Genomic DNA, 8,983 nt, shown 5'->3' with positions numbered 1-8,983 from the left:
GCCAGGAGGGTTGGCGTGTCATGAGATTTTTTCAGACATAACTAGTCACCTCCCTCCCAGCTCAGTGCCCTTCCCAAACTCCAAGGAAAACACCTCGCCGGGGGAAAGGGCTCTGTGCCAGGGCAGGGATGGGGCTCTGAACTGGGTGCACACTGAACTGGCAGAGAGGCAGAGAAATCAGTCCTAGGCCTGATGCTCTGGAGCCCTCCCCAGGCTCCAGCAGGACAGGAGGGAGCGTCCCTGCAGGGCAGGGACACCAGTGCTCTTGTGGTTTCTCAGGGTCTCACTTTCATTTCCCAGGTAACAGTAGCAGGAGCCACAGGCTCACCTGAGCACAGAGACATCACGGCAGCACCAGGGAACAGCAGCTTTGTCCTATCTTTCTGCTTTCCAACCTGCTCCACGCCTCTCTTGTGGAGCAATGGGAACGTGACCCAGCAGCAGGGGTTCAGCAGGGGTGGGTTGCCCTGTGCCCAGTCCAGGAGGGCAGGGTGGGCACAGGCACCCCAAAAAGGCCTCCAGGAGATGCTCAGCAGCTCTTGCCCCCCATCCTGCAAAACTGCACCTCTCTGAGCATTTGCTGGTGGCCAGAGCTGATGTGAGGCTTATCACCTAAATCCAGCTCAGCTCATGTCCCTCCAGCCCTGAGACGTGTCCCCAGCCTAGGGACACTGGGGTCTTCTCACCTGGAGTCACCCCGGCAGCTCCTACACTGTCCTGTGACGGTGGCATGAAGCATATTCATGACTCATGGAATGGGTTGGGTGGGAAGGGACCTTAAAGTTCACCCAGTGCCATCCACTATCCCAGGCTGCTCCAAGCCCTGTCCTTGGACACTTCCAGGGGCAGCCACAGCTTCTCGGGGCCCCTGTGCCAGGGCCTGCCCACGCTGCCAGGGGAGAATGTGTTCCCAATACCCCACCTAACCCTCCTGCCCTGTCAGAGTGAAGTCATTCCCCTTTGTCCTCTGGCTGTGTACCCGTGAAGTCACGCTCCGGGGATCCCTGGGGACACGCACCGTCCCCGCAGCCCCGGGGCCACCACCGCCCCCGGTGTCCCCTCGGCGGCCACCACCACAGACCCCGCCCCCGCCATGGGCCACGCCCACTGCCCCGCCCCGTCACAGGCCACGCCCCCATCACAGACCACGCCCCCTCAAAGGCCACGCCCCCTCACAGGCCACACCCCATCACAGGCCACACCCCATCACAGACCACGCCCCCTCAGAGGCCACGCCCCCCCACAGACCCCGCCCCCGCCCTCCCGTCCCGCGGCGCTCGGGCTCGGGGCAGCGGCACCGGGACCGGACCGGACCGGACCGGGCCATGGCCCCCCACGCTCCCAGCGCCGGGCACTACCTGCGCTCCGACAGCGGCGGCTCCGACACGCCCATGCTGCCCGAGGGGCCCGCTCCCGGGCCCGCTCCCGGGGACTGCCCCGCTGCCGGTGCCGCTCCGGACGGCGGCCCCGGGGCGGCGCGGGGACAGCGGCGGCGGCGGTGCGGGCCGCTGTGGGGCAGCGTGGCCGTCATGGCCATCCTGGCCCTGCAGATCGCCTCCACCACCGGCCTCTTCGTCTACTTCACCATGGCCATCTCCAAGGTGAGCTTTGCCCCTTGCGGTCCCGGCGGCCCCGGGAGGGTTCTGCCCGCCGGGCACGGCCGCGACCGGCTCCGGGGCCGGGCTGCGAGCGGGACACTGGCCACAGCTCCCCGGGAGCCATGGGTCCAGATGTGGATTGGGGGGTGGGCACTGGCCCCAGCTCCCAGGGAGCCATGGATCCAGATGTGGATTGGGGGGTGGACACTGGCCCCAGCTCCCCAGGGCACCGCGGATCCAGATGTGGATTGGGGGGTGGACACTGGCCCCAGGGAGCCATGGATGCAGATTTGGGGTGGGGGTGGACATTACTCGAGCTCCGCCCGGAGCTGCGGATCCAGCTGTGCAGGCGTGGGCGGAGGGCTGGACTCTGTCGCCGATCCAGATGTGGAGAGACGGCGCCTTTGTCCTGGGCCCGCCTGGAGCTGAGGTTTAACTGGGACAGGGGGCTTTTGTCCTGGGACCCCATCGGCGTCTCCAGCCCCAGATTGGGGTGCGAGGGGACTTCCCTGGGCTCCAGATCCCACTGACCCCTGGTTCTGGCTTCATCTCTCCCTCCTCCCATTCCCATATCCCCCACACACTCCGGGGCCCCCAAATCCTCCTCACCCCCTTTATGAAATGCTAGGACTCGCCATTCCAGCAGCTGTTTGCTTACTCCAGTGCGACCCCGCCAGCTGCGCTGGGGTCCCGCCATTCCCACCTCCCAGGGCGTCACTCGGGCAAAAACTCTAACAAACTTGGCCGTGACGGGTCAGATCCCTTCAACGGCCTCACTCAGCTGCTGGTTCCGACCCACAACAACTCCCCAGCAGCGGGAGGAAAACGCCGCTCAGGGGATCTATGGGCAGAGGGAAATTCGGGGCTGGCAGCGGCTCCAGGGAAGCCACCCTCATCCCTGATGTTGCGGGGGAAAAAAAAGATAAAGTAAAGGTCCTGCAGTGCCAGACATTCCACAAATCACAACAGAGACGGGGAAGACGGAAGAGCCCTGCCCATGGATGCAGGAGGAATAAACAGCCTGTCTGATCCGGCGGAGCATCCTTTGGAGTGGGCTCCAGCCCTCCTTCGGGCTTTGTCTCCATCCCGGGATCACATGAGGTCCCGCTGTGGGCGATTTGCATGAAAGGCGTGGAGAGGAGGGGAATGGGGAGACGTAGCCCCAGGGAAGAGCAGGAGGGAGGAGAAAAGCACTTTAGTGGAGCAATTCGGGCTGATTTCAGCGGCCGGTCACTGGATGTGTGCTGCGAGTGGGGAGTCAGTCTCCTGGAGCCCCTTCAGGCCCTGCCAGGGGCTCTGAGCTCTCCCTGGAGCCTTCTCCAGGAGAACAGCCCGGGCTGTCCCAGCTCGGCTCCAGAGCAGCTCGCCTCCCGCCCTCCGAACATCTCCGTGCCTTTCTCTGGAGCCGCTCCAGCAGCTTCCCCTGCCGGGCTGGCCCCGGTTCCGCGGGCGGGTTCGGTTCCCCGGGCGGGTCCTGGTTCCCCGGGCGGGTCCCGGTTCCCCGGGCTGGTCCCGGTTCCCGGGCGGGTCCCGGTTCCCCGGGCGGGTCCCGGTTCCCCGGGCGGGTCCCGGTTCCCGGGCGGGTCCCGGTTCCCCGGGCTGGTCCCGGTTCCCCGGGCGGGTTCGGTTCCCCGGGCGGGTTCGGTTCCCCGGGCTGGTCCCGGTTCCCCGGGCGGGTCCCGGTGCCCCGGGCGGGTCCCGGTTCCCCGGGCGGGTCCTGGTTCCCCGGGCTGGTCCCGGTTCCGCGGGCGGGTCCCGGTTCCCCGGGCGGGTCCCGGTGCCCCGGGCCGGCACACGGCGCAGTCAGCGCGGAGGAGCTGCGCGGGCCGCCCTGCCCGGACACGCAGCCGCCGCGGGCATTCCGAGGGAACAGCCCCATCCCGGGGGAATTCTCCGCCTTGGCAGCGGCCGGCACAACCACCTGGGCGGGCAGGTGTGTGCGGGAACAGCCTCCCGCAGCCCAGCCCCGGGGAACGGGAGGGAGCGCAGGGATGAACCCAGATCCTTTCAGTCTGACCTCACACCACTATCCTGTGCATCCAGAGGCTGAGTAGATCCCAGATTCCTGTGGATCCAGAGGCTGAAGTGGTGCCAGCATCCTGCTTGTTCTCTGAGTGCCCAGGTGCTGGAGGAGCTGGGCTGAAGGCAGCTGCCCCCTGCTCAGACAGGATCCAGGCTGCTCCCTGGGTGTGTCCCGCTGTGCCATCCCGCTTTCTTTCCATCCTAGCTGAAATCCCAGGCTCCGGGCAGCGCCGAGGAGCTGCGCTGTCTGCAGATGCTCAATCAGCAGCCCGAGGGCTCCAGCCTGGAGGAGCTGAGCGGCAGCCAGGGCTGCCTCAAGCTGGCCAGCACCATCAAAACCTACGTGGCCACGGTGAGCCCGGGAGCAGGGCAGGGTGGGAGAGCTCCTGGTTGTCCCCGTGCCTCAGTTTCCCCGTCCGCCTCACCAGAGCACTGGGAGGGGGGACTAGCCAGGTTCAAGGGGGGAGTGGGACTCAAGCCATCCACAGCAAGGAGCTGGTGGGGCCCAGAGACAGTGACAGGGAAGCTGAGGGAGGCTTGGAGCAGGTGCTCAGGTATGGGCAAGCCCCGTGTCACCTTTAACCAGAGAATTTCTCTTCTTTGTGGCACAGGTGACCGAGAACATGATTCGCAAGAGTGCTGTGAAGGGTGAGTCCCTGGTGGGCCAGCTCTGGGGCTGCAGCCAGAGCCTGACCCACGGCAGCTGTGATCCCTGTGATCTCAGAGCAGTGATCCCAGAGGCTGACCCATGGCAGCTGTGATCCGTGTGATCTCAGAGCTGTGATCCCAGAGCCTGACCCACGGCAGCTGTGATCCCTGTGATCTCAGAGCTGTGATCCCAGAGCCTGACCCACGGCAGCTGTGATCCGTGTGATCTCAGAGCTGTGATCCCAGAGGCTGACCCACGGCAGCTGTGATCCGTGTGATCTCAGAGCTGTGATCCTCTGTGATCCTAGAGCCTGACCCATGGCAGCTGTGATCTGTGTGATCTCAGAGCTGTGATCCCAGAGCCTGACCCACGGCAGCTGTGATCCCTGTGATCTCAGAGCTGTGATCCCAGAGCCTGACCCACGGCAGCTGTGATCCCTGTGATCCCAGAGCTGTGATCCTCTGTGATCCTAGAGCCTGACCCATGGCAGCTGTGATCCCTGTGATCCCAGAGCAGTGATCCCAGAGCCTGACCCACGGCAGCTGTGATCCCTGTGATCTCAGAGCTGTGATCCCAGAGGCTGACCCACGGCAGCTGTGATCCCTGTGATCTCAGAGCTGTGATCCCAGAGGCTGACCCATGGCAGCTGTGATCCATGTGATCTCAGAGCTGTGATCCCAGAGCCTGACCCACGGCAGCTGTGATCCGTGTGATCTCAGAGCTGTGATCCTCTGTGATCCCAGAGCCTCCCCCGTGGCAGCTGTGATCCACAGGAGCTGTGATCCCGGGAGGCCAGCAGGGGTTGGTCACTCCTGGGGCAAACTCCAGTGCTGTGAGCTGGGGCGGGGAAAGGGGAGAGCCAGGATTGTCACTTGCAGTGACAGGCACACATTCTGGGAATGGGCTGGGGGACAGCCATGTCTGTCCAGAGGACAGGGAAGCAGGGCTGTGGCACACACGAGTGTGTTGGTTAATGATTGATGAGACATTTCCATCCCTCGATAACCTTTTGCTCTGGTGGGTCAGTGGGTCATCCCCTGCCTTGCTGGGCACTTTCTTTACAGCATCTCTCCCTTTCCTGCAGAGGCCTGGCAGAGCTACTTCAACACTTCAGAGGGGCAACTTCCTCCCAAAACGGCTGGCAAACCTTCGGCACATCTCACCCTCCGCCCACAGAGCCTGGCGCAGGATGGTGAGTTGGGGAACCCCCTGGGCACTGCTGGGTCTCCAGGATGGGAACAGGGGAGAGATCAAAGGGCAGGGGTCCAGGAGGGAGGAGGCACTGGGCAGCTGACGGGGAGAGGTGTCTCCTGTTCACTCCAAGACCACCCGGCTCCACCGCCCCAAGTCAGGTCCCCCGTCCCCTCCGCGTGCCCCTGCCGGGCCGCTCCCCACGGCGACGCTCCTTCCCACAGGACGCTCCCCGCGCTTCGGGAACCTCTCGCAGTCGTGCCGCCACGCCATCACGCACTGGGGGCACAGCAGCCTGCACTCCCACGTGCAGAACATGACGTACCGCGCCGGGCGGCTGCGCGTGGAGCAGCCGGGCAAGTACTACGTCTACTCCCAGATCTATTTCCGCTACCGCGGCGCCGCCCGCGACTCGGGCCCCCAGCTGGTGCAGTGCATCCAGTGGCAGCCGGCCCACAGCCCGCCCGTGCTGCTGCTCAAGGGCGTGGGCACCAAGTGCTGGGCGCCCGAGGCCGACTACGGGCTCCACGCGCTCTACCAGGGCGGCCTCTTCGAGCTCAAGGCCGGTGACGAGCTCTTCGTCTCCGTCTCCTCCCTGGCCATCGACTCCAACGACGCAGCAGCCAGTTACTTCGGGGCCTTCCGGCTCGACCTGTGACACCTGTGACACCTGTGACACCTGTGACACCCCTCTGCTCCCACGGGGCCCCAGGACAGCGGCTCGGGGCTGGTGCGGGGTTCTTCTCGCTGTGCTGGCCCTCGTGGTGAGGGGTGAGCCAAGGAGGGCACGGGGGTGGCTGCTCACAGGGCCCCGCTGTGCTCGGTGCCACCTCTGCATGGGAGGCAGCTGTGAGCCAGGAGGACTGACATCTGAGTGAGACTCCATCTCCGAGGACCTACAGGGGACATCCCAGCCCTGGTGGCACAGCGCCTCCCAACAGCTCCTTGCAGCACCAAAGGCACCAGGGCCACATCTGCCACTGCAAGACAAAGTGTCCCCATGGCAGGGGGACACCCATGAGTCTGACCCCACCTTGGGCAGGGCTGTGGGTGCCAGGACCTGGGGCTGGAAGGACCCCTGTGGCACAGGGCTGGCACCTCTGGGTGCTGACAGGGCACACGTTGTGGGGACAGGGCAGGTCCAGTGTCAGCCTCTGGAAGGGAACAAAGGAGTTTCAATTTGGGAGATGAAAGCCTGGGGCAACACCAGCGATGGTTCCAGGGAGGGCAAAGGGCAGGACCGTGACACCGCAGCAGTCACCAGTCCTGGCACCACTCCCAGCACGTGGCACTGGGGCACGTGGTGACAGGACCAGGAGCTCAGCACGGCTGCTGGCCAAGCACCTCCTCCAGTGGGGATTCTGTCCCCCTCAGCCCTCCTGGACAGCACAGTCACCACTTCCTCACGCCTCCAGCCCTGGCAACCCCTGCAGGATTCCAGCCCCGGGTGAGCCTGGTGGTCACAGCAGGACCTTGGGGGGACCAAAGCAGCCCTGGGGTGATGGAGGCCACCCCAGAGGCCAAAGAGGGGTTCAGGCAGGGCAGAGCAGGGCCCAGCTGGCTCAGCCCATGGATACTGGGTTGGCACAGCCCCTTTTCTAACTCCACTCTCTCTATCCTACTAAGACTAAGGGGAGATTTACAGACAGTGGCAGCGTGGGCTGCCGCAGGCACGGGACTTCTGGGGAGGGTGGAATAAAACCTTGTACTCCAGCACTGGTCTGGCCTCTCTGCACCCAGGACACAGCCCCGGCAGGGTGGACCCGGAGCCAGGGGGAGCAGGGCTGGGGCACTGGCAGACAGAGCCCAGCAAAGGCTCCTGCTCATCCTGCACCCACAGCTCCTCCAGGGGCTCTGCAGCCCCACAGCCACCCGGGGCAGTCCCAAGGGGATGTGTTCCTGCTTCTCAACCCAGTGCCTTCATCCTGCTGGGCCCAGCTCCTGCAGAGACCCCACAGAATCTGAGCCCATCCCAGATCCTTCTCCTCTCTGAGTCTGGGATTGCTGAGGCCAGCCCAGGACACAGCCAGGCCCCAGCATCACCGAGGGGCTGTTCCTGGGCAGGGGCTGCTCCTCACTCCTGCCCTCCCTCCTGCAGCTTTCCAGCCTGACTCCTGGCCCTCCACATCCTTGCCCAGGGCTGGGGGCTGAGCAGGCAGTTCCCACATCCCCCCCACATCCCATTCCCACTCTGCAGCCCCCATCTCCTCCAGATCACAACCCCCACAGGGCATGGTGCCACCCTGGCATCTGCACACAGACACCTGGACCAGCCTTAAATGCAAGAGAAGATTCCCCAGCTTATCCAGAACCTCCAAAAGCTCATCCAGAGCCAGAGGGCACCAAGAGCAGCCTCCTGCAGCCTCCAAAGGCGTGACAGGGCTGATCCCCCGTGGCAGGGCGGCAGGGCCCCGTTCTCCCAGTCCCCACGGAGGGAGCTGAGCCAAGCCTTGGCTCTGCAGCGCTTGGCCCTGGAGCACACTGGGCTCTTGCCCAAAGCAAAAAAAACCACTCCAAACCCCTCCATTCCAAAACTACCCCTTTTCCTCCACCTCCTGCTGTCCCAACCACTGTGGTGAGCCACAACAGGGCTCTGGACACCCTCAGGTCTCAAACAGCCCGGGAGCACCAAGCTCATCCCGCCTCTGGCAGCGGCTGTGGGAGCACAGGGCTGAGCCAGCAGAGCTGGGGCCACAACAAACGCAGCAGGTGGTTCCAAGATTTCCTTTGAAAGAGAGTTTGACGTAGCCACAGCCCGATGGAGGCAGCAGAGGTTGTGTTTGCCGTGGAGGAAGCAGGGAAAGCAGTGAGTGCAGAGAGCTGGGCTCGGCGCCAGCAGGCAGTGGCCCACCCCGCTTTCCTGGAAAGGAGAGGGCTCACGGGTGGGTGAATGGGAGAAGGAGAACTCCAGCAGCATCAGGGCAAAGAGCGGCCTCACCCTGTCTGGGGAGAGCCCAGCTGGAATTCCTCACTGCGAGGAAGTGGCACGGGTTACCCTGAGCAGCCTCGGCCCCTGGGGCTCCTCTGCCTCCTCCGTCCTCCTCCCTGCCCAGCAGAAGGGCTGGACACAGCGCTGTGCTCCCACCTGGATCAGCCACCAGCAGCAGAACCAGCAGCGTGAAAACCCAACCTCCACAGGAACTGCCTGAGGCACCTGTGCCAACTCTGCCAGGACGTGCTCCAGGAAAGAGAGAACAAAGTGTGGAAAGACCTGGATGAGGACACGCCACTTTGAGGACACAAAATCTGCTGTGCAAATGGAGCAGAGTGCTGAAGATTTCTCACACGACTTTTCTGTTATTGTTAGAACTGTTCATTAAAAATTACGACTCACTATTTTAACCTGAGTGTTGCTGACAAGTTCACTGTAGCTCCTGCTAGAAAGTGAAGTCTAAACCAACTCTGCATCCTCTCACACAGCCTCCTCTGCCAGCAGCTCCCTCAGGCTGGGGAGGGCCACAGGAATAAACCACTCCCCATTATCCCTTCTGACCCTGTTCCCCACAACTGAGAGCTCCAGCTC

The 8,983-nt window shown here is 64.0% G+C and overlaps 1 protein-coding gene across 1 annotated transcript; it reads left to right on the top strand.

Moving 5' to 3' along the window:
* Positions 1 to 1,316: 1,316 nt before the first annotated feature.
* On the top strand, positions 1,317 to 7,644 carry LOC136370447 (tumor necrosis factor ligand superfamily member 10-like). Its single transcript, XM_066333859.1, has 5 exons — positions 1,317 to 1,601; positions 3,826 to 3,972; positions 4,232 to 4,268; positions 5,354 to 5,461; positions 5,685 to 7,644. Exons 1-5 carry the CDS (start codon positions 1,326 to 1,328, stop codon positions 6,116 to 6,118), a joined length of 1,002 nt encoding a protein of 333 aa, XP_066189956.1. The 5' UTR covers positions 1,317 to 1,325; the 3' UTR covers positions 6,119 to 7,644.
* The last annotated feature ends 1,339 nt before the right edge of the window (positions 7,645 to 8,983 follow it).

Source organism: Sylvia atricapilla, chromosome 21, assembly GCF_009819655.1.
Source record: "Sylvia atricapilla isolate bSylAtr1 chromosome 21, bSylAtr1.pri, whole genome shotgun sequence".
NCBI classification, from domain to species: Eukaryota; Metazoa; Chordata; class Aves; order Passeriformes; family Sylviidae; genus Sylvia; species Sylvia atricapilla.
Note: the sequence above shows the minus strand (reverse complement) of the source record. Positions and strands in the feature narration are given on the sequence as shown.

Coding starts and splice junctions, on each gene's coding strand:
- LOC136370447 (XM_066333859.1), top strand. CDS start 1,326: ATGGCCCCCCACGCTCCCAGCGCCGGGCACTACCTGCGCTCCGACAGC. Junction 1,602..3,825: donor TCACCATGGCCATCTCCAAG/GTGAGCTTTGCC, acceptor TTTCCATCCTAG/CTGAAATCCCAGGCTCCGGG. Junction 3,973..4,231: donor TCAAAACCTACGTGGCCACG/GTGAGCCCGGGA, acceptor TTTGTGGCACAG/GTGACCGAGAACATGATTCG.